The sequence below is a fragment of the Amblyraja radiata genome, chromosome 7 (genome assembly GCF_010909765.2).
Source record: "Amblyraja radiata isolate CabotCenter1 chromosome 7, sAmbRad1.1.pri, whole genome shotgun sequence".
In the NCBI taxonomy this organism is placed as follows: domain Eukaryota; kingdom Metazoa; phylum Chordata; class Chondrichthyes; order Rajiformes; family Rajidae; genus Amblyraja; species Amblyraja radiata.
Genome location: NC_045962.1, coordinates 89,693,674 through 89,717,673, shown reverse-complemented (window position 1 = coordinate 89,717,673; position 24,000 = coordinate 89,693,674). Strand labels below are relative to the sequence as shown.

The 24,000-nt window shown below is 47.5% G+C and overlaps 1 protein-coding gene across 1 annotated transcript; it reads right to left on the bottom strand.

Annotated features, from left to right (window-relative positions):
• Positions 1-17,464: 17,464 nt before the first annotated feature.
• On the bottom strand, positions 17,465-18,700 carry LOC116974914 (C-X-C chemokine receptor type 2-like). The gene has a single exon (XM_033023522.1). It carries the CDS (start codon positions 18,698-18,700, stop codon positions 17,645-17,647), a length of 1,056 nt encoding a protein of 351 aa, XP_032879413.1. The 3' UTR covers positions 17,465-17,644.
• Positions 18,701-24,000: the final 5,300 nt, after the last annotated feature.

Genomic DNA, 24,000 nt, shown 5'->3' with positions numbered 1-24,000 from the left:
GGGAGAGAGAAAACGGGGAATTACAGACCAGTTAGTCTAACATCGGTAGTGGGGAAACTACTAGAGTCAGTTATTAAAGATGGGATAGCAGCACATTTGGAAAGTGGTGAAATCATTGGACAAAGTCAGCATGGATTTACAAAAGGTAAATCATGTCTGACGAATCTTATAGAATTTTTCGAGGATGTAACTAGTAGCGTGGATAGGGGAGAACCAGTGGATGTGGTGTATCTGGACTTCCAGAAGGCTTTCGACAAGGTCCCACATAAGAGATTAGTTTACAAACTCAAAGCACACGGCATTGGGGGTTCAGTATTGATGTGGATAGAGAACTGGCTGACAAACAGGAAGCAAAGAGTAGGAGTAAACGGGTCCTTTTCACAATGGCAGGCAGTGACTAGTGGGGTACCGCAAGGCTCAGTGCTGGGACCCCAGCTATTTACAATATATATTAATGATCTGGATGAGGGAATTGAAGGCAATATCTCCAAGTTTGCGGATGACACTAAGCTGGGGGGCAGTGTTAGCTGTGAGGAGGATGCTAGGAGACTGCAAGGTGACTTGGATAGGCTGGGTGAGTGGGCAAATGTTTGGCAGATGCAGTATAATGTGGATAAATGTGAGGTTATCCATTTAGGTGGCAAAAACAGGAAAGCAGACTATTATCTAAATGGTGGCCGACTAGGAAAAGGGGAGATGCAGCGAGACCTGGGTGTCATGGTACACCAGTCATTGAAAGTGGGCACGCAGGTGCAGCAGGCAGTGAAGAAAGTGAATGGTATGTTAGCTTTCATAGCAAAAGGATTTGAGTATAGGAGCAGGGAGGTTCTACTGCAGTTGTACAGGGTCTTGGTGAGACCACACCTGGAGTATTGCGTACAGTTTTGGTCTCCAAATCTGAGGAAGGACATTATTGCCATAGAGGGAGTGCAGAGAAGGTTCACCAGACTGATTCCTGGGATGTCAGGACTGTCTTATGAAGAAAGACTGGATAGACTTGGTTTATACTCTCTAGAATTTAGGAGATTGAGAGGGGATCTTATAGAAACTTACAAAATTCTTAAGGGGTTGGACAGGCTAGATGCAGGAAGATTGCTCCCGATGTTGGGGAAGTCCAGGACAAGGGGTCACAGCTTAAGGATAAGGGGGAAATCCTTTAAAACCGAGATGAGAAGAACTTTTTTCACACAGAGAGTGGTGAATCTCTGGAACTCCCTGCCACAGAGGGTAGTCGAGGCCAGTTCATTGGCTATATTTAAGAGGGAGTTAGATGTGGCCCTTGTGGCTAAGGGGATCAGAGGGTATGGAGAGAAGGCAGGTACGGGATACTGAGTTGGATGATCAGCCATGATCATATTGAATGGCGGTGCAGGCTCGAAGGGCCGAATGGCCTACTCCTGCACCTAATTTCTATGTTTCTATGTTTCTGTGGCAGAGAATTCCAGAGATCCACCACTCTCTGGGTGAAAAATGTTTTTCTCATCTCGGTCCTAAAAGATTTCCCCTTTATCCTTAAACTGTGACCCCTTGTCCTGGACTTCCCCAACAAAGGGCAAAATCTTCCTGCATCTAGCCTGTCCAACCCCTTAAGAATTTTGTACGTTTCTATAAGATCTTGGGGTTCAAGTCCGTAGCTCCCTGAAAGTGGCAACACAAATAGATCGTGGAATGGTAGGCAAATGGTATGCTTGGACTGTGTATAAGTCAGGAAGTCATGATGCAGCTTTATAGCACTTTGACTATCGCAACGTTTAAGAAACATTTAGATAGGTACATGGATAGGACAGGTTTGGAGGGATATGGACCAAACGCGGGTAGATGGGACTAGTGTAGATGGGACATGTTGGCCAGTGTGGGCAAGTTGGGCTGAAGGGCCTGTTTCCACACTGCATCTCTAAACAAATAACGTGTGAAAAGAACAGAAAAACAGTTCTCTGGTGTTGTGTTATGCACCAGGTTTAGCAACATCAACGTGACATCATCTTTTAGAGTTAGTTGGGAAATTTGAAAGAGGAAAGAGCTGCCGTTTAACGCTTGTTCAGAAACAGGAATTTATTTGCAGAAATGTACTTGAAAAACGACTTCACCCAGAGAGTCGTGAATCTGTGGGATTCTCTGCCTCAGAGGGCAGTGGAGGCAGGTTCACTGGATGTTTTCAAGAGAGAGTTAGATTTAGCTCTTCGGGCTAACGGAATCAAGGGATATGGGGAGTACTGATTGTGGATAATCAGACATGATCACATTGAATGGTGGTGCTGGCTCTATTAAGTGCGCCATTTAAGAATAAGGGGTAAGCCATTTAGAACGGAGACGAGGAAACACATTTTCTCACAGAGAGTGGTGAGTCTGTGGAATTCTCTGCCACAGAAGGCTGTGGAGGCAGGTTCTCTGGATACTTTCAAGAGAGAGCTAGATAGGGCTTTTAAAGATAGTGGAGTCAGGGGATATGGGGAGAAGGCAGGGACGGGGTACTGATTGTGGATGATCAGCCATGATCACATTGGATGGCGGAGCTGGCTCGAAGGGCCGAATGGCCCACTCCTGCACCTATTTCCTAAGTTTCTATTTTTCTATCTTTCCAAAAAACAAAAGGAGTTACAAGAAACTGCAGGTGGCTGGTTTACAATAAAAAGACACAAAATGCTGGAGTAATTTTGGCGGCACGGTGGCGCAGGGGGTAGAGCCGCTGCCTCACAACCTCAGAGTCCCAGGTTCGATCCTGACGACGGGTGCTGTCTGTACGTTCAGCCCGTGACCTGCGTGGGTTTTCTCCGGGAGCTCCGGTTTCCTCCCACACTCCAAAGGCGTGCAGGTTTGCAGGTTAATTAGCTTGGTGTAAATGTTAATTGGCCCTAGTGTGTGTAGGATAGTGTTAGTGTACGGGGTGATCGCAATTCGGCACGGACTCGGTGGGCCGATGCGCCCTTTGGCTAATCATCCTAAATCATTACCCCGTTCCTGCCATTTCCCTATATTCATTGATTCCTTTAGCCCTAAGAGCTAAATGTAACTCTCTCTTGAAAACATCCAGTGAATTGGCCTGCATGACCTTCTTTGGCAGAGAATTCCACAGATTCACAACTCTCTGGGTGAAGAGGTTTTTCCTCATCTCAGTCCTAAATGGCCGACCCCTTATTCTTAAACTGTGACCCCTGGTTCTGGATTCCCCCAACATCGAGAAAGGTTTTCCTGCTTCCAATATAAGGTATCCTCTCATACTTCTAAATTCCAGTGAATACATAGAAACATAGAAAACAAGTGCAGGAATAGGCCATTCGGCCCTTCGAGCCTGCACCGCCATTCAATATGATCATGGCTGATCATCTAACTCAGTATCCTGTACCTGCCTTCTCTCCATACCCCCTGATCCCTTTTGCCACAAGGGCCAGATCTAACTGCCTTAAATCTAGCCAATGAACTGGCCTCAACTACTTTCTGTGGCAGAGAATTCCACAGGTTCACCACTCTCTGAAAAATGTTTTTTCTCATCTCGGTCCTAACAGACTTCCCCCTTATCCTTAAACTGTGACCCCTTGTTCTGGATTCCCCAACATCGGGAACAATCTACCTGCATCTAGCCTGTCCACACCCCTTAAGAATTTTGTACATTTCTATAAGATCTTGGGGTTCAAGTCCGTAGCTCCCTGAAAGTGGCAACACAAATAGATTGTGGAATGGTAGGCAAATGGTATGCTTGGACTGTGTATAAGTCAGGAAGTCATGATGCAGCTTTATAGCACTTTGACTATCGCAACGTTTAAGAAACATTTAGATAGGTACATGGATAGGACAGGTTTGGAGGGATATGGACCAAACGCGGGTAGGTGGGACTAGTGTAGATGGGACATGTTGGCCGGTGTGGGCAAGTTGGGCTGAAGGGCCTGTTTCCACACTGCATCTCTAAACAAATAACGTGTGAAAAGAACAGAAAAACAGTTCTCTGGTGTTGTGTTATGCACCAGGTTTAGCAACATCAACGTGACATCATCTTTTAGAGATAGTTGGGAAATTTGAAAGAGGAAAGAGCTGCCGTTTACCGCTTGTTCAGAAACAGGAATTTATTTGCAGAAATGTACTTGAAAAACGACTTCACCCAGAGAGTCGTGAATCTGTGGGATTCTCTGCCTCAGAGGGCAGTGGAGGCAGGTTCACTGGATGTTTTCAAGAGAGAGTTAGATTTAGCTCTTAGGGCTAACGGAATCAAGGGATATGGGGAGTACTGATTGTGGATGATCAGACATGATCACATTGAATGGTGGCGCTGGCTCTATTAAGTGCGCCATTTAAGAATAAGGGGTAAGCCATTTAGAACGGAGACGAGGAAACACATTTTCTCACAGAGAGTGGTGAGTCTGTGGTATTCTCTGCCACAGAAGGCTGTGGAGGCAGGTTCTCTGGATACTTTCAAGAGAGCTAGATAGGGCTTTTAAAGATAGTGGAGTCAGGGGATATGGGGAGAAGGCAGGGACGGGGTACTGATTGTGGATGATCAGCCATGATCACATTGGATGGCGGTGCTGGCTCGAAGGGCCGAATGGCCCACTCCTGCACCTATTTTCTAAGTTTCTATTTTTCTATCTTTCCAAAAAACAAAAGGAGTTACAAGAAACTGCAGGTGGCTGGTTTACAATAAAAAGACACAAAATGCTGGAGTAATTTTGGCGGCACGGTGGCGCAGGGGGTAGAGCCGCTGCCTCACAACCTCAGAGTCCCAGGTTCGATCCTGACGACGGGTGCTGTCTGTACGTTCAGCCCGTGACCTGCGTGGGTTTTCTCTGGGAGCTCCGGTTTCCTCCCACACTCCAAAGGCGTGCAGGTTTGCAGGTTAATTGGCTTGGTGTAAATGTTAATTGGCCCTAGTGTGTGTAGGATAGTGTTAGTGTACGGGGTGATCGCAATTCGGCGCGGACTCGGTGGGCCGATGCGCCCTTTGGCTAATCATCCTAAATCATTACCCCGTTCCTGCCATTTCCCTATATTCATTGATTCCTTTAGCCCTAAGAGCTAAATGTAACTCTCTCTTGAAAACATCCAGTGAATTGGCCTGCATGACCTTCTTTGGCAGAGAATTCCACAGATTCACAACTCTCTGGGTGAAGAGGTTTTTCCTCATCTCAGTCCTAAATGGCCGACCCCTTATTCTTAAACTGTGACCCCTGGTTCTGGATTCCCCCAACATCGAGAAAGGTTTTCCTGCTTCCAATATAAGGTATCCTCTCATACTTCTAAATTCCAGTGAATACATAGAAACATAGAAAACAAGTGCAGGAATAGGCCATTCGACCCTTCGAGCCTGCACCGCCATTCAATATGATCATGGCTGATCATCTAACTCAGTATCCTGTACCTGCCTTCTCTCCATACCCCCTGATCCCTTTTGCCACAAGGGCCACATCTAACTGCCTTAAATATAGCCAATGAACTGGCCTCAACTACTTTCTGTGGCAGAGAATTCCACAGGTTCACCACTCTCTGAAAAATGTTTTTTCTCATCTCGGTCCTAACAGACTTCCCCCTTATCCTTAAACTGTGACCCCTTGTTCTGGATTCCCCAACATCGGGAACAATCTACCTGCATCTAGCCTGTCCACACCCCTTAAGAATTTTGTACGTTTCTATAAGATCCCCCTCAATCTTCTAAATTCTAGCGAGTACAAGCCGAGTCTATCCAGTCTTTCTTCATATGAAAGTCCCGCCATCCCAGGAAACAGTCTGGTGAACCTTCTCTGTACTCCCTCTATGGCAAGAATGTCTTTCCTCAGATTAGGAGACCAAAACTGTACACAATACTCCAGGTGTGGTCTCACCAAGGCCCTGTACAACTGCAGTAGAACCTCCCTGCTCCTATACTCAAATCTTTTTGCTATGAATGCTAACATACCATTCGCTTTCTTCACTGCCTGCTGCACCTGCATGCCTACTTTCAATGACTGGTGTACCATGACATCCAGGTCTCGTTGCATCTCCCCTTTCCTAATCGGCCGCCATTCAGATAATAGTCTACTTTCCTGTTCTTGCCACCAAATTGGATAACCTCACATTTATCCACATTATACTGCATCTGACATGCATTTGCCCACTCACCCAACCTATCCATGTCACCTTTCAGCCTCCTAGCATCCTCCTCACAGCTAACACTGCCCCCCAGCTTCTTGTCATCCGCAAACTTGGAAATGTTGCATTCAATTCCCTCGTCCAAATCATTAATATATATTGTAAATAGCTGGAGTCCCAGCACCGAGCCTTGCGGTACCCCACTAGACACTGCCTGCCATTGTGAAAAGGACCCGTTTACTCCTACTCTTTGCTTCCTGACTGCCAGCCAGTTCTCTATCCACATCAATACTGAACCCCCAATACCGTGTGCTTTAGGTTAGTATACTAATCTCTTATGTGGGATCTTGTCGAAAGCCTTCTGAAAGTCCAGATATAACACATCCACTGGTTCTCCCTTATCCACTCTACTAGTTACATCCTCGAAAAATTCTATAAGATTCGTCAGACGTGATTTACCTTTCATAAATCCATGCTGACTTTGTCCAATGATTTCACCACTTTCCAAATGTGCCGCTATCCCATCTTTAATAACTAGCAGTTTCCCCACTATCGATGTTAGACTAACTGGTCTGTAATTCCGCGTTTTCTCTCTCCCTCCCTTTTTTATAATCCTCTCGCAATGAAGGCCAACGTGCCATTAGCTTTCTTCACTGCCTGCTGTACCTGCACGCTTACTTTCAGTGACTGATGTACAAGCACACCCAGGTCTCGCTGCACTTCCCCTTTTCCTAATCTGACACCATTCAGATAATAATCTGCCTTCCTGTTCTTGCCACCAAAGTGGATAACCTCACATTTATCCACATTATACTGCATCTGCCATGCATCTGCCCACTCACCCAACCTGTCCAAGTCACCCTGCAGCCTCATAGCATCCTCATCGCAGCTCACACTGCCACCCAGCTTTGTGTCTTCTGCCAACTTGGAAATGTTACATTTAATTCCCTCGTCTAAATCGTTAATATATATTGTAAATAACTGGGATCCCAGCACCTTGCGGCACTCCACTAGTCCACGTTACCCCTTCACTCTAAGAGCAATATTCTTGCTTTGAACTCTCATCGTCACAATTTTTAAAGCATCCCACTCTCCGGAAGTTCCATAGACCTATCATCTTCTGCCAGTTCCTGTCTAATACCACCAATGTTGGCCTTGCCCCAAGTCAGAACCTGCCCTGTTAGAGTCACAGAGTGTCACAGCGTGGAAACAGGCCCTTCGGCCAAACTCGCCCATGCCGACCAACATGCCCCATCTACACCAGTCGCACCTGCCTGTGTTTGGCCCATATCCCTCTCGACCTGTCCTATCCAAGTACCTGTCCAAATGTCTCTTAAACATTGCGATAGTCCCTGCCTCAACTACCTCCTCTGGCAACTCGTTCCATACACCCACCACCCTATGTGTAAAAAAGTTACCCCTCAGGTTCCAATTAAATCTTTCCCCCTCCCCCCTCCCCCCCTCATTTTAAGCCTACTGTATGTCCTCTGATCCTCGATTCACCTACTCTGGGCAAAAGACTGCCAGATCTAATCCTCTAATGATTTATGCACTATAAAATCACCCCTCATCCTCCTGCGCTCCAAGGACTAGAGACCCAGCATGCTCAACCCCTGTAGCTCACACCGTCCACAAGTAGTAGCTCTACTCAATAACCAAAAACCTGTAGCCTCCTTTTGCTCTGGTATTTTATTAAATTCACATGTTTAATCGATAATGTTTTATTACTAATTGAAGGTCCATCACACTATTGACCTCCCCACCATCGAAGGTCCATCACACTACTGACCTCCCCACCATCGAAGGGATCTACAGGAAGCACTGCCTCAAAAAGGCAGCCAGCACCATCAGAGACCCACACCACCCTGGCCACGCTCTCATCTCACCAACGCCAATTCCAATACAACTGAGCACTTTCTTCATGGTAGATCCAAGCGATGAGTAGTGGAAGCCTGGATGATGATGGTAGATTCTTGATGAGTACGAGTGTCAGGCGTTAGGGGGAGAGGGAACGAAAATGGGGTTAGGAGGGAGAGATCGATCAGCCATAGAAAATAGGTGCCGGAGGAGGCCATTCGGCCCTTCGAGCCAGCACTGCCATTCAATGTGATCTTGGCTGATCATCTACAAACAATAACCCGTGCCTGCTTTCTCCCCATACCCCTTGATTCCACTAGCCCCTAGAGCTCTATCTAACTCTCTCTTAAATCCATCCAGTGAATCGGCCTCCACTGCCTTCTGAGGCAGAGAATTCCACAAATTCACAACTCTGGATGAAAAACCTTTTTCTCATCAGAGTTTTAAATGGCCTCCCCTTTATTCTTAGACTGTGGCCCCTGGTTCGGGACTCCCCCAACATTGGGAACATTTTTCCTGCATCTAACTTGACCAGTCCTTTTATAATTTTATACGTTTCTATAAGATCCCCTCTCCAGTGAATACAAGCCCAGTTTTTACAATCTTTCCACATATGACAGTCCCGCCATCCCGGGGATTAACCTCGTGAATCTACGCTGCACTCCCTCAACAGCAAGGATGTCCTTTCTCAAATTAGGAGAGCAAAATAGTAAGATTAAATGAGAATTTACCAGTTTGAAGTTTGATCTGTATTTTATGAGGAGTTACGATGAGGGATTACGTGAAGAGCCCGCTCAGCACGCATGCGCGGCATACTTCAAAGCAGCGGTGTGGAATCACAGATAGACACAGTTATTGAAATAAACATAGTAAAGAAAAGGAGACCTCAGTTATCAGTTTGACCCATATTATTGAGGGTGGGAGCGGAGGGCACGTAATCCCTCATCGTAACTCCTCATAAAATACAGATCAAACTTCAAACTGGTAAGTTCTCGTTTAATCTTACTATTTTACTTCGGAGTCACGTGAGTGACTACGTGAAGATTTTAAAGCTCTGTGATTTCAAACTGTGTAACAGTTCTTACTTCACTCACTGCCGAAGTCCTTGACGGAGGAAGTGTGTTATCGTAATCAACCAATGAATCTGTTTGTAAAAACAACAACGGTATTTATTAACAATAACAACAAAGAAATTAAATTGCTCCCCTGGGCTTAAATTAAATATTTGCAGACTGTAAAATTTTCTCTGCAAATAAAGCAGGTTTTGCCAACGGCTTATTATAGAAAGTTCGGAACGTTCTTTCCCCCGACCACCCTGCTGTAGCCAGGATGTGGTCTATAGGAGGAGGAGCCATCTTGGGGAACGGCTGCTACCCAGCAACCGTCTGTTTAATTCATTTTTATTTCAGTTTTTAGTTAGTTTTGTTCATCGTTTTTTCGGAGAAATGGACTCTTATTGTGGGGGGAAGGAGGTAACCTTACTTCTAGGTCCCTACCTGGTCGGTGAGGCAGCTTTTTCTCTGGGCTGCCCGTCGACCCGTCCTCATGGCCTACCAGCGGGCTTGGAGCGCCGTTTCCTGGTGGGGACCGCCCAGCACCTCGGCTTCGGTGGCGGCACAGCGCTGGAGCGCCATCGCGGAGCGGAGCGGGCGATGCCTTGCCTGGGTCGCTGCGCTGGATCGACGCGCTGGAGCTCCGGTGAGCTGTACCGCCGAGAGCAACACCTCCGAGCTGCGGGTCTGCGGAGCGGAGCGGGCGGCGCCGACATTAACATCGGGAGCCTGGGAGCTCCAACTCGGTGCGTCCTTGTCGGCTTCGGAAGCCGACAATCCCCTGCTAGGAAGCGGCCGTTCCAGGTGGCCCAGCCGCTGTGAGGACTCTCCCAACGCAAGACCACCCGGCTAGAACGGCCAGGAACATCGGGCCTCCATTCAGGCAACAGCGGTGGCCTTAATAGGCCTGACTTTTGGGAGAACTGGGGTTGGGGACTGGACTTTTGTGCCTTCCCCCACAGTGGTAACCACTGTGGGGGGATGATTTTTCTATGTGTAAGGTACTTTGTTAGTCTGTGTCCAAGATGGCTGTCGGAAGAGAGAGTGGACGCTGGCGCGCTTTAGCTGCCGCTGCTCTCTCTTCACATTGTGTTTTTTTGATTTTGTGTTTTTGGAGCGATTTCTATCTTTAATTTGTGTATTGATGATGTCCTTATTATTTATTTTTCTCTGACTATATGTTTTTTTTCTCTTCTGTTTAATCTTTGTAAGGTGACCTTGAGATTTGAAAGGTGCCCAAAAATAAAATGTATTATTATTATTATTATAGGCACGTCCATTCTTTTGGCCGTCGACGTGGATGCTGCCCTGGTGGAGTGAGATTTGTACATGTTAGTGTTTATACCAGCAGCTTTTAGCACCTGCTTGAGCCATCTCGAAATGTTTGGCTCGTCACCCGACCATAAGGTTTTTTGTGACTGACCCATAAGGCTTTTTCACTCCCTCGAATTATTTTGGTTGTGTCTATGTAGGACAGTAGGTGGGTCATGGCACATAACCGTGGTTCTGGCGGGTAAGCCCGGAATTCCACGACTGGGTTGGGTGTTCCTGGTCTGCTCTGGTCTGGTCTGGAGCTATGATCATGTTGTCCAGTCGCAAAAGGTGTAGTGACTGGACCCTCTGTGCAGATACAAGTGCCATCAGCATGATAGTCTTGAGCGTAGATTGTTCCAGGGTGAGGGACCTGGCTGGTGGCCATCCCCTGAGGTATGTCAGGACCACACTGACATCCCATATATTGGTGTACCTTGGTCTGGGGGGGTTAGAGTTGTAAATTCCCTTCATTAGTTTAACCACCAGCGGGTGGGACCCCATGGCCTGATGTCCTGGTGCCTGAGTTAAATAGGCAGACAGAGCACTTCTAGCTGTGTTGATGGCACTGTAGCTGAGTCGTTCATCGTGGTGAAGGGCTGCCAGGAACTCTAGTACGTTGGTAACTGTTGCGGTTGACTAGGTGGTCCCTGTATCCAAGCAGTACTTCTCCCACTTTTTGATGCTGGACAAGTACTGTTTTCTTGTGGATGTTCGGTGGGATGCTGTCATGGTGTTGATGGTATTTTCTGACAATTCCAGTTCCAGTAATGGTCTTTTCAAAATCTGCAACCCAGGAGTTTGATTTTATCATGGCATGGGTGGCTTATGCCAGATACTGGGTGGGTTAATAATTCTGGGTTACTGGGAAATATCATCGGGGTTTCAACAACCATGTCGTGGAGTAATGGGAATCATGGCTGTGTAGGCCAGTCGGGTACTATCAAAATACCTGAAGCAGAGTCCATTTGTATTTTGCGTAGTACCCGGCTGATGAGGCAGAACGGAGGAAATGCATAGAAGAAGAAATTTCCCCAATCCAGCGCGAACGCATCTACCGCTGCTGCCTCAGGGTCTGGTTCCCAAGCGACATACATAGGTACCTGTTGATTTAGCCTTGACGCAAATAGGTCGATATCTGGCGTGCCATATTGCTTGATAATTTTAGCAAACACTTTGGGGTTTAACATCCATTCGGTGTTGTCATTAAATTTGCGTGACCTGGTGTCTGCCACTGTATTTAGCTTACCTGGCAGGTAAGTTGCTGATAGCCAAATATGTCTTTCGACACACCATTGCCAGATTGTGTTGACCAATTTGTCGCATGATATCGATTTTATGCCGCCCATGTGGTTAATATAGGCCACCACCGTAGTATTGTCTATTTGTAACCGAACATGCAAGTGATGCATATTTGATGCATATGCTTTTAAACCATAAAAGGCACCCAACATCTCTAGATAGTTAATGCCCAGTGTAAGTAGTAACGATGACTCTGGGTTAGTCCATCTACCACCTGTGCTGGATATGGAGTTAGTCGCTCCCCAGCCTTGAGCACTGGCATCTGTTTGGATAACTAAAGTAGGGTTAACAATGATGATAGGGCTGGAACTATGCCAAACGTTTTCTGCCCACCACTGTAGCTCTGATATTGCTTCAGTGGGTAATTTCATGATACGTTCATAATGACCTGCATGTCGTTTTAGTGCCTGTACCTTTGCTATTTGTAAGTTTTGATAGTGCAAAGGTCCAAATTGTTTTTGTCTCCTTAATATTGCCAGGGCTGGTTTTAGTATCTTGGTGAATAATCTTGGGGCTGATGTTAATCCGTGCGGTAACACTTTAAACTGCCATTGTTGCCCCATCCAGATAAATTTCAGGTATCTGCGATGATCCTTATGAATGGGTACTGAATAGTAAGCATCTTTGAGGTCAATGCTTGCCATGAAGTATCCTTTGGAAATCAGTTGTTTGGCAGTAAGAAACGTTTCCATTTTGAAATGTACATACTTAACAAACATATTTAGTGAAGTTAAGTCAATGATGATGCGACATCCACCATCTTTTTTAGTTTTAGTAAATATATTAGACACAAATTCCAAGGGTTCATGTTTTGTTTTTTCAATGATACCCTTAGTGATTAGTCTCACCAGTTCAGCTTGTCCCTCTCGTTTTTCTTTAACTGAGAGGGAAAAAACCCTCTGGGGTGAATGCTGAACTGGTGGCAATTTTTCTAGTGCAAACTGTATTTTGTATCCACGAATGCTATTGAGTATATATTTGTCACTCGTGATAGACTCCCATGCTTCCTTAAACACGTATAATCTCCTCCCTGTTAGTATAGTGCCCCTACTTTCTATATGCTGGTAGGAACCAGACCCACCTACCTCCATGGTTATGGGTGTTTCTTCTGCTTCTTTGCAGGATGACGAGTCTTGTGCGTTGTCTGACGTGTTGGTGAGGTTTTGGTGTTGGCGCATTTTCCATGGGGTCCGCTCTGGGCCTTGGTCTAAAAAAGGCTTCCGGTGGTGATATGTGGACCCCGAGCTTTCACCAGTCCCATAGGGTAGACATCGACTGGTGGACGCGATGGGGTACTGCCGCTTGGGTTTTGTGGTTTTGGTTTTGCTCGTCCCGGGGCCTGCCCTCATGAGGCCGAAAGTTTTGGAAGCCTCCTCCATGTCTTTGACTTTTTTTGGTGAGGTCTTTGCCAAAGACCAGTGTATCTGACTCAATGGTTGGAGTTTTACACAACCCCGCGAATTTCGGGTTGAGGGCAGGTCTAATAATCTCCTTGCGGAGGTTATTTATCTCAAATTGAGTATTGCACAGCAGTGCGAGGGTGTCCTGCTGGTTTATGGTCATTTCTGTACCATCCACAGAACGAGCAAATGAGGTGATGGCTGACGTCAGGAGCCTGAGGATCCGCTGATGTTTTAGTTCCTGATTTCAAATATTTGACCCAACGTGCCCCCAGATTTGGCTGTTGACAGCCGGCACTTTGAGCGATTCACAATTTTCAGGAGCCGTATATTGTTCTAAGACCTCATTAACCACCTGCTCCTGTAGGGGCCTGTTGGATAGGTGCTTAATGCTGGCCGCCAGTTTTGGCTCTAATGGCCGTCCTTCACGTGGGGCTGCCACGTAGCAGTCTACCACACCCAGCAGCTCTTCCTGTTCCTGTACCCCTGGCATACTCCCGACTTCTTCAGCCATTAACCCCACTTCTTGACCAGCCCAGCCCTGGTCGCCAAAGCTGTCATCGGATGAGGGGGAAGCGATGGCCAGTGCATGAGGCACTGTGGAGGGAGTGCCTGAACTCCCCCTGCGAAACTGCTCCTCACGAAGCAAGTCTCGCTGGAGCATACGCTCCATGAGCCGCTCCATTCGGCTCAGGCGGCTGTCTCTGCCCCGAACGGGCGGTGAGACGTCCCCGTCCGACGAATCGGAAACCACCGGCCGGATGGTCTTCTTAGTGGCTTTACATCCAGTCCGCTGCTCAGGCGCTAGTGAGACTTGGCTCGGCTCGGTGTCGGGGATGGTGGAGCGCTGGGTTAGTGGTCCTACCGCCTCCTGCCCCCCACTGATGGAACGCTCCTCCGTTGGAGTCGAATGGGGGACAGGCTTCTTGGAGAGCCTTGTTCTGTTCATTTTTCTTAGCTGTTGGAACAAAGCAAAAACTCTCCTTTTGCCAAGAAAAACCGACCTCAGAGTAGACTTACCTGACGGTCCATCTTTTTAAACTGTAGCGGGAGCGCTTGATTCCCGCTGCGTCGCTGTTGCACTGCGTGAACGCAATGTCGCGCATGCGTGCTGAGCGGGCTCTTCACGTAGTCACTCACGTGACTCCGAAGTAAAATTGCACACAATACTCCATGATTGAATGGCGGCGTAGACTTGATGGGCCGAATGGCCTAATTCTACCACTTTCAATTATGACCTTATGAAAGGTGAGTCTGAAGAAGTGTCTCAACCCGAAACATCACACATTCCTTCTCTCCAGAGATGAATGTTGGGGGAATCCAGAACCTGGGGCCACAGTTTAAGAATAAGGAGTAAGCCATCAACGGAGATGAGGAAACACTTTTTCACACAGAGAGTTGTGAGTCTGTGGAATTCTCTGCCTCAGAGGGCGGTGGAGGCCGGTTCTCTGGATGCTTTCAAGAGAGAGCTAGATAGGGCTGTTAAAAACAGCAGAGTCAGGGGGTATGGGGAGAAGGCAGGAACGGGGTACTGATTGTGGATGATCAGCCATGATCACATTGAATGGCGGTGCTGGCTCGAAGGGCCGAATGGCCTACTCCTGCACCCATTGTCTATTGTCGATTGCTGCCTGTACCCCTGAGTTCCTCCAGCGTTTTGTGTCTACCTTTGGTTTAAACCAGCATCTGCAGTTCCTGCCTACACCTATACCTATGCCAATACGTATACATTTACCTATCCCTAAACATATAAGTATATGCACACCTGTAGCATACCTATATCTGTACCTATACTGTCATGGATACCTACACCTATGGCATATCTATACCTATGCACATACCTATACCTGCGCCCATACATTTAACGATACCTATACCCATATATATACCATGTAGGAAGGAACTGCAGATGCAGCTTTACTGAAGATAGACACAAAAAGCTGGAGTAGCTCAGCGGACAAGCAGCATCTTTGGAGAGAAGGAATGGGTTTCAGGTCGAGACCCTTTGTCAGACTTCTTCAGAACCCATATATATATACCTATACATATACCTGTACCTACACCTACACCAATACTGGCCATTGCTCGTGTGGGACTCAAGTACATGGGACACCTTGGTCAGCGTGGACGAGTTGGGCCGAAGGGCCTGTTTCCACACTATGACTCTCTGCCTAACAGGCAGAAGTCTTTTTCCAGGGATGTAGACATCTTGGGGTAGAATCTGAAGACCTGATATATTCTTGATTTGTACGGATGTCGGGGGATATGGGGAGAAGGCAGGAGAATGGGGCTAGGAGGGAGAGATAGATCAGCCATGATTGATGGAGTAGACTTGATGGGCCGAATGGCTTTATTCTGCTCCTTGAACTTAGGAACATATGACATAGGTTTAAGGTGAGAGAAGAAATATCTAATAGGAACCTGAGGGGCAACACAGAGGGTGGCGGGTATACGGAACGAGCTGCCAGAGGCGGTAGTTGAGGCAGGGACGATAGCATCATTTAAAAGACATTCGGACAGGTACATGGATAGGAAAGGTTTAGAGAGATACTAGACCAAGTGCAGACCGGTTGGGTCTGCTCCCCCAACCCACCCGTTCTTACCTGTAGCCCCCAGGGAAGGCATGGTCCTCCATCTCAAGCCATCCACGAACGTAAGATTCCAACACTCCCCTTACCTCCCTCAGCAGTGGGCTTTGAAAAAATTCCAATTGCACTTTGAATGGAGCGGCTGGGCTTGTACACTCTGGAGTTTAGAAGGATGAGAGGGTATCTTATTGAAACATATAAGAATCTTAAGGGTTTGGACACGCTAGAGGCAGGAAACATGCTCCCGATGTTGGGGGAGTCCAGAACCAGGGGCCACAGTTTAAGAATAAGGTGTAAGCCATTTAGAACGGAGATGAGGAAACACTTTTTCACACAGAGAGTTGTGAGTCTGTGGAATTCTCTGCCTCAGAGGGCGGTGGAGGCCGGTTCTCTGGATACTTTCAAGAGAGCGCTAGATAGGGCTCTTAATGATAGCAGAGTCGGGGGATATGGGGAGAAGTCAGGAACGGGGTACTGATTGGGGATGATCAGCCATGATCAGCCATGATCAAATTGAATGGCAGTGCTGGCTCGAAAGGCCGAATGGCCTACTCCTGCACCTATTGTCTATTGTCACTTGCCCTGCGTGTTTCAATAGTGATTCGCCCTCCCCCTCCTGTGAGGTGAAAAGTTCAGAGTGTCCCTGTGTCGCAACATTGTATCGAAGTGTGTTGGAAACTGGCAGGAATGATTTTAACAGTAAAAACCTTATGAAAGTTGGCATTTTTAAAGCTTTAATCGTAAACAACATGTCAAATATAGGATGAAATCTTCATTGAGGCTGGTCTCTGCTAGCTGAGTCATTGTGACGTCATCAGTTGAAATGTGGTTTTAAATTCAAAGTCTTTTGACTTTTTTACACTTTTAATCATTAATGTCGAGAATAAGCCAAGAAATAAAGCATAAAATGTTCAGCGAAGGTGTTCCCTGCTTCGAGGGGAAAAATGTCAATCAGAATATGTAAAAATGTAATCGTTACCGCATTGTGTTTTTGCGAAGATGTAAAGACAACCACATATACACACATATATACACACACATATATACACACACACACATATACACACACATATATACACATATATACACACACCCATATACACACACACACGTACACACACACATATACACACGTACTAGATCGGGCTTTTAATAAGTATATATGATACGATGGACCAGACTTGGGCAAGTTGGACTAATGTAGATGGGGCATCTGGGTTGGCATGGGCGAGTAGGGCCGAAGGGCCTGTTACCGTGCTGTATGACTCAACAAGAAGCTGGGCATTGACAAATATTTCTTCCAGGTTCTGGGATCTAAAGAATACCCTGTTTCTGTGTGGCGCAGCGTTAGAGTTGCTGCCTCACAGCGCCAGAGACACGGGTTCAATCCCGACTACGGGTGCTGTCTGCACATAGTCTGTACATAGTTCTCCCCGTGACCTGTGTGGGTTTTCTCCGGAATTTCCGCTTTCCTCCCACGTACAGGTTTGTTAATTGACTTTGGTAAAATTGTAAATTGCCGTGTGTGTGTGTGTGTGTGTGTGTGTGTGTGTGTGTGTGTGTGTGTGTGTGTGTGTGTGTGTGTGTGTGTGTGTGTGTGTGTGTGTGTGTGTGTGTGTGTGTGTGTGTGTGTGTGTGTGTGTGTGTGTGTCTGTGTGTGTGTGTGTGTGTGTGTGTGTGTGTGTGTGATAGTGTTAATGTGTGGGGATCGCTGGTCGGTGCGGACACGGTGGGCCGAAGGGCCTGTTTCCACGCTGTATCGCCAAAGTAAACTTAACTAAACAGAGAGCTAATGAAGACGTGACAACCTGTTGCAGGGTGAAGCCAAGAATCTTTGCGTGTTTTATTTACCAAATGTTACACAACTCAGTCATGAATGGCTACTGGGGGGGGGGGGGGGAATGCAAGAGAGACAGAGAGAGATGGATTAATGGGAGCAGAGAAGCCAAAGAAAACACAAGTGGTATGACCGACCACAAATCAGCGGAGAAGAAACATCTCCTCGCACTTGATCCAATGCAACAGACAAAAGACCAATCAGGTTTTGACGAGTGGTTGAGTTTTTGCTGTCATGACGAATCTATATCGTGGCCACAATGAGTCCAGATTCAGAGGATGTCGACACGGATCGCTTGTAATGGGCTTGGACACTCTGGCTGACGAGCCCTTTATTAGCCAAGAGTTTGACCAGGTTCCTCCTGAACTTCACCCCGATGAAGGCGTAGAGGATTGGGTTGATGCAGCTGTGCGTGTAGCCCAGGGTTAGCGTGGCGGTTATTGCCTTGTCCAAGTGGTCGCGTCTGGCGCAGGTCTGGTCAATGAGACTGCTCCTCATCAGTGTGTCCACGAAGACCGTGACGTTGTGGGGCAGCCAGCACGCCAGGAAGGCCAGCACCACCGCGATGATGACCTTCATGGCTTTCTGCTTCTGGAAGCCCTTGGTCTGGCACAGTTTCCACACAGTGACGGAGTAGCAGAAGACCATGGCGGCCAGCGGCACGAGGAAACCCATCACGTGCCGTACAAACCTGGTGGCGGTTCTCCAGATGTTGACCGAATGTGCGCCGAGGATCTCGTAGCACAGGGTCCTGCGATCATGGATCAACTCACCCTTGTGGAGAACGGGCAAGGACAGGAGCAGGGCCACGAGCCAGACGATGGCACACACCAGTTTGACCAGCCACGGCCTCTTGTGGCCGTGCGACTGGACAGAGCGGACAATGGCCAGGTAGCGGTCCACGCTGATGCAGGCCAGCAGCAGGATGCCATTGTAAAAGTTCACCTCCTGCAACATACTGATCACCTTACACATGGCGTCACCAAACACCCAGCCAGATACGGCGTCCACTGCCCAGAAGGGCAGGGTGAGGGCAAAGAGCAGGTCGGCCGTGGCCAGATGGAGCAGGTAGACGTCCGTGGATGAGATGGAGCGGCGGTTGTGAAGGATGACCACCATCACCAACAGGTTCCCCGTCACGGCCAAGAGACACACCAGGCTGTAGACCACGGCCAACATCACGTTGATCCAATGGCCAATGGAGGTGTGCATGCAGGGGGCTGCACTCAGGTCCAACGCCGGGTAGTCCAGATAGCTGCCATTGTCATAGTCATAATACGAAAAATTGTTGGAATCCATCCCTGCAAGAATACACACGTTAGACGGGCATGTAGAACATACGCCAAGAGACTAGAGTCAAGTCAACAGTGTTTCATTGCCCACCCTCCACTTACAATCTGAACAAGGGTCCCAATCGGAAACGTCACCTATCCATGTTCTGCACAGATGCTGCCTGACCCGCTGAGTTACCCCAGCACTCTGTGAAACGTCTCCTATCCATGTTCTCCACAGATGCTGCCTGACCCACTGAGTTACTCCAGCACTTTGTGGGCCGAGTAACTCAGATTTGTGGATCGAGACTTTTCTTCAGACTGATGGAGTGGGGAGTTGGGGGGGGGGGGGGGGGGAGAAAGCGGGAAAAGAGAGGTTGGGGACGGGATAAAGCCTGGCAAGTGATGGGTGAATATACAAGGAACTGCAGATGCTGGTTTACAAAAATGATGTAAAGTACTGGAGTAATTCAGTGGGTCAGGCAGCACTTCTAGAGAAGGTGGATAATGTTCTACAGAAAGGTCTCAACCAGAAACGTCACCTCTCCATGTTCCCCACATACACTGCCTGACCCGCTGAGTTACTCCAGCACTCTGTGAAACGACACCTATCCATGTTCTCCACAGATGCTGCCTGACCCGCTGAGTTACGCCAGCACTTTGTGTTTACCTTCAGTGTAAACCAGTAACTGCAGTTCATTCCTTCGAATTTTAACTATAGATTCTGTGTTTGCCCCGGAAAGTACACTAACATGCTCTCAAACTCCATAATATTTATAATTTCATAAGCTGACAAGTGATAGTTGCAGAATTAGGCATTCGGCCCATCATGTCTACTCCACCATTAAATCATGTCTGATCTATCTCTCCCTCCTGACCCCATTCTCCTGCCTTCTCCCCATAACCCCTGACACCCGGAGAGTTGTGAGTCTGTGGGATTCTCTGCCTCAGAGGGAGGTGGATGCTTTCAAGAGAGAGTTAGATAGGGCTCTTAAAGATAGTGGAGTCCGGGGATGTGGGGAGAAGGCAGGAACGGGGTACTGATTGGGGATGATCAGCCATGATCACATTGAATGGCGGTGCTGGCTCGAAGGGTCGAATGGCCTCCTCCTGCACCTATTGTCTATTGTTTATATATTTTTAAGCACATAGAACATGTACCAAGGTGCAGGTGAGTTCCATTGTCATATGGGGGTCCCATAAACAGGACAATGACATTCTTACTAGCAGCACAAGAGCAGGTTATGCTAACCTGTTACGTGGTCAAATCCCGTAATTAACAACAAAAACAAACTGCCAGAGGAGGTAGTTGAGGCAGGGACTATCCCATCATTTAAGAAACATTTGAACATACACATGGATAGGACAGGTTTAGAGAGAATGTGGATTGTCACCTTAGTGGAGCGTCACAACGGCTGGGAAGGCGTATGAAGACTGGTGCACACACAGCCAACCCACGGTCCTTGACAGATCTGGGTCAGGATCCAGTGGCATGGAGTCCAAGACGACCGGAGACCCTTTTCTGCTGCAGCTTTCATCCGCCTTCCCAGCCGTTGTGACGTTAGCTCCACTAAGGTCAGCCATCGTCCTCCGCCTGTTCCACCGTTGAGGTCTTGGTTGGATTGGCTCTTTGTCAGAGACCTCCCCCTCGACCTTACCGCCATGGGTGCCCTACCAGGAGCATAGCTCCAGACGGCATCGCTCTCAGGATCTCAGGACCACACAAGCTTCTCCACCACGACAAGGTGACGATCCACGGAGAAGCATACACTATCTTTATTTAATGGTACCGTTATCAGACAACTAAACCATCCTATCACCCACTAGACAGCGGTCCTGACCTACCATCTACCTGACAAAGTCTGAGGAAGGGTCTTGTAATGGCAATTTCTAACTTTTTCAATGTCCAACTTGCCCTACAGGACTCGACCCGAAATGTCACCCATTCCTTCTCTCCAGAGATGCTGCCTGTCCCGCAGAGTTACTCCAGCTTTTTGTGTCTATCTTCGGTTTATGAACGGATCGACTGGGCTTGTATTCACTGGAATTTAGAAGGATGAGAAGGTATCTTATAGAAACATTTCACATTCTTAAGGGATTGGACAGGCTAGATGCAGGAAACATGTTCCCGATGTTGGGGGCGTCCAGAACCAGGGGTCACACAGTTTAAGAATAAGGGGTAGGCCATTTAGGACTGAGATGAAGAAAAATCTTTTTCACCCAGAGAGTTGTGAATCTGTGGAATTCTCTGCCACAGAAGGCAGTGGAGGTCGATTCACTGGATGTTTTCAAGAGAGAGTTAGATTTAGCTCTTAGGGCTAATCAAGGGATATGGGGAGAAAGCAGGAACGGGGTACTGATTTTGGATGATCAGCCATGATCATATTGAATGGCGATGCTTGTTCGAAGGGCCAAATGGCCTTATCCTGCAACTATTTTCAATGTTTCTATGTTTCTATTCCCTTAACCTGTATCTGCACACTGTGGACGGCTTGATTGTTATCATGTATAGTCTTTCCACTGACTGGATAGCATGCAACAAAAAACCTTACAGCGTCAGGGACCCGGGTTGGATCCTGGCTATGGGTGCTGTTTGTACGGAGTTTGCACGTTCTAGCCGTGACCTGCGTGGGTTTTCTCCGGGTGCTCCGGTTTCTTCCCACTCTCCAAACACGTGCCGATCTTTGTAGGTTAGTTGGTTTCGGGAAAAATTGTAAATTATCCTTTTGTGTAGGATAGTGTTAGTGTGCGGGGATCGCTGGTCGGCACGGACGCAGTGGGCCGAAGGGCCTGTGTCTCCGCTGCATAGAAACATAGAAAATAGGTGCAGGAGTAGGCCATTCGGCCCTTCGAGCCTGCACCGCCATTCAATATGATCATGGCTGATCATCCAACTCAGTATCCTGTACCTGCCTTCTCTCCATACCCCCTGATCCCTTTAGCCACAAGGGCCACATCTAACTCCCTCTTAAATATAGCTAATGAACTGTGGCCTCAACTACCTTCTGTGGCAGAGAATTCCACAGATTCACCACTCTCTGTGTGAAAAATGTTTTTCTCATCTCGGTCTTAAAAGATTTCCCCCTTATCCTTAAACTGTGACCCCTTGTTCTGGACTGCCCCAACATCGGGAACAATCTTCCTGCATCTAGCCTGTCCAACCCCTTAAGAATTTTGTCAGTTTCTGTAAGAAATCTCTAAACTTAACTAAACTTATGAAATGGTGATTTCTCAGTCTTCCTATCACTGTTTTCACTGTTTATTTAATTATAACCCCTCTCTATCTAAACTGTGATTGCCTGACACTGATATGCCAAACCCCCCCACCCCCCGCGAAGAAGGGTCCCGACCCGAAACGTCACCCATTCCTTCTCTCCAGAGATGCTGCCTGGCCCGCTGAGTTTCTCCAGCATTTTGTGTCTATCCGGTATAAACCAGCATCTGCAGTTCCTTCCTACACACCTGATAAATACTCTGACGTTTGGCCACAGAGTTTGGCGAATAGTTTAGACAATAGACAACAGACAACAGGTGCAGGAGTAGGCCATTCGGCCCTTCGAGCCAGCACCGTCATTCACTGTGATCATGGCTGATCATCCCCAATCAGTACCCTGTTCCTGCCTTCTCCCCATATCCCCTAACTCTATCTCTATCTAGCTCTCTCTTGAAAGCATCCAGAGAACCTGCCTGCACTGCCCTCTGAGGCAGAGAATTCCACAGACTCACCACTCTCTGGGTGAAAAAGTGTTTCCTCATCTCAGTTCTAAATGGCTTACCCCTTATTCTTAAACTGTGTGGCCCCTGGTTCTGGACTCCCCCAACATCGGGAACATGTTTCCTGCCTCTAGCGTGTCCAATCCCTTAATGTTTCAATAAGATCCCCTCCCATCCTTCCAAACTCCAGAGTGTACAAGCCCAGCCGCCCAGTTGAGTGGAGGTGCAGATTAAGATCACCTTACCTGTTCTTGCAGGTGCTGGGCCTGTTACATGTGTGAAGTCTATTCACCAGCAAGACACAAACAAGTTGGTTGACAGCAACTGTGAGAAGACTCTGGCATGAGAACACTGAGCATCAACAATGGGCGATTTAACGTAGAGGAGAGTGTTGCAAGAAGTTAAGAAACATAATGTGCAAAATAGGATGTACCTCCGGGAAGAGAAGAAGAAATGTTCCCACAGACGGTGGAAACTGCAATAGTAAATATCACGCACACCAACAAACACCGACTGTCATCGCTGCCGAGAATCACGTTCATTAACTCTCCATATACTGACAAACAGGGCCCTCAGTTTAAGAATAAGGGGTAAGCCATTTAGAACGGAGATGAGGAAACACGTTTTCACCTAGAGAAGGTAGACAAAAATGCTGGAGAAACTCAGCAGGTGCAGCAGCAACTATGGAGCGAAGGAGATAGGCAACGTTTCAGGCCGAAACACTTCTTCAGACCCTTCTGCAGTTCCTTCTTAAACACTTTTTCACCCAGAAATTTGTGAGTCTGTGGAATTCTCTGCCTCAGAGGGCGGAGGAGGCAGGTTCTCTGGATACTTTCAAGAGAGAGCTAGATAGGGCTCTTAAAGATAGCGGAGTCAGGGGATATGGGGAGAAGGCAGGAACGGGGTACTGATTGTGGATGATCAACCATGATCACATTGAGTGGCGGTGCTAGTACGAAGGGCCGAATGGCCTACTCCTGCAACTATTGTCTATTGTCTATGATCACATTGAATGGCGGTGCTGGCTCGAAGGGCTGAATGGCCTACTCCTGCACCTATTGTCTATTGTCTAGTGTCAGCATTTGGAGTATTGTGTGCAGTTCTGGTCACCCTCATTACAGGAAGCATGTGGGGGCTTTGGAGACATTTGGTGCAGAGAAAGGTGGCGGATGTGCAGGAGTGGGCACCGTCTGTGTATGGCAGCCTGCCCGCAGTCCGTCTCTACACCTTCTTTTATTTTATTTTATTTTAAGTCCTGTTAAAAAATGTTAGTGGAGGTCTTCTATGTGGGGGGTGGGGGGTGGGGGTGGGGGTGGGGAAGGGGGAAACTTTATTTCTTAGTCACCTACACCTTAGTTCACCCGACGCCGAAGTTCCATCTTCACGGCAAGAGGGCTCTGAAAATCATCGGACTGGCTGCACGGCCACAAATGGGCCCCGACCTCGGGTGTTTCACAGAGGAAGAGGACTTAACTTTCTGGTGCCTTTCTCCACAGTGGAAATGTTTGATTCTGCTGTGGGGGGACGTTTGTGTTGAACTCTATCATGTGTTGTGTCCATTTTATTCATTTTTTTAACCTTTTTCTATGGTTTGTATGGAAACTTATTATTTAA

What these genes read in the sequence shown, in the direction of transcription:
- LOC116974914 (XM_033023522.1), bottom strand. Translation starts at nt 18,700, where the DNA reads ATGGATTCCAACAATTTTTCGTATTATGACTATGACAATGGCAGCTAT.